General features: G+C 46.5%; 1 protein-coding gene across 1 annotated transcript in view; it reads left to right on the top strand.

Annotated features, from left to right (window-relative positions):
* Positions 1-1,328, top strand: part of LOC101861773 (guanine nucleotide exchange factor DBS) — a gene marked incomplete at its 5' end in the record, with an annotated part of 92,556 nt that overhangs the window by 68,914 nt on the left and 22,314 nt on the right. Inside the window, 1 exon segment of the mRNA XM_013089106.2 lies at positions 1,043-1,234. Coding sequence (XP_012944560.1) covers positions 1,043-1,234 — 192 coding nt within the window.

Genomic DNA, 1,328 nt, shown 5'->3' with positions numbered 1-1,328 from the left:
CACACACACACACACACACACACACACACACACACACACACACATACACACACACACACACACATTACTTCCTTCATTTGTTTTTCCTTTCTTTTCAATAATATCATAAAGCATTGTTCAAGAGGACCCGTTATCCAACTCTTTTCCGCCGGACAATGGGTGGTCATCTTAGACAGGGTCGACTGTTATGATCCTTGACCGTGTTTTGTGTCTCTTCATTTGTGTCCTAGTATTTTTTTTTTTAGTAGAGGTTGTACGGCGCTCGCAACTGCATATGAGGTCATATGAGCGCCAAGGGGTGGGTGTCAACAGAGAAGTCCTTACAGGGAATCAGACGTACTCTGCTCACCTCTCTAGCTTCAACAGCACTAGGTCTGCTTCGACTATCAAAGCACCCCTGAGATAGCGGGTCACAAGAGTGTGACAAACATTCAAAAGAAGTAGAGGGAAATGACAATAGTAAGGATTAGGAAAGAAAAAGCAGCAGTTCCCTGTTGCAGATCAGGCACAGTTATGAGCGTGACATGATGAATCAGCCCATTTACAATTCTTCTGTGCTTGAACGAGAAATGCCCCCCCCCCCTTTTGGGAAGGGCCTAAAGACACTACAGTCAGTGGCAGGGGGGGGGGTATGTCCTAGTATGACCTTAACAATGTTTTGCGTCTTGTCTTCTGTGTCTGAGTATGACTTTGACCTTGTTTTTGTGTCCCGTCATCTGTGTTTGGGTATGACGTTGACCTTGTCTTTGTGTATTGTCGTTTGTGTCATATTATTATGACCCTTCACCCTGGCTTTGCGTCTCGTCTTCTGTGTCCTATTATGACCATTTACCCAGGTTTTACCTCTTGTCTTGTGTCCGGATGTGGCTCTTCACCCTGTTTGGCCTCTTGTCTTCTATGTCCTAGTACGACCTTGACCCCGTTTTGCGTCCCGACATTTCTGTATCCTAGTATGACCTTGACCCCGCTTTGCGTCGCTCATATCTGATGTATCCTAGTATTAGTATGACCTTGACCCCGCTTTGCGTCTTGTCTCCTGCAGAAAGACCTGGACCAGGCGGAGAGGATGCGTTCTCGCGGTCAGCAGCTGATGATGGAAGAACACTACGCTGTGGACTCGATCCGGCCCAAGTGCGTGGAGCTACAGCGCATGTGCGAGCAGTACAAGGAGCTCCTACGTCAGAGGAGAGAGATGTTGACCAAGTCACATGACCTACATGATAGGCTCGAGAGGGTGAGTGTAATATGAGGAGATCGGTTTTGTTTTCTTTGTTTTGATTTATTTGTAAGTGTATTTGTGTGTGTATGTATTTGTGTGTGTGTGTGTG

The sequence above is a fragment of the Aplysia californica genome, unplaced genomic scaffold, assembly GCF_000002075.1.
Source record: "Aplysia californica isolate F4 #8 unplaced genomic scaffold, AplCal3.0 scaffold00875, whole genome shotgun sequence".
NCBI lineage: Eukaryota > Metazoa > Mollusca > Gastropoda > Aplysiida > Aplysiidae > Aplysia > Aplysia californica.
Note: the sequence above shows the minus strand (reverse complement) of the source record. Positions and strands in the feature narration are given on the sequence as shown.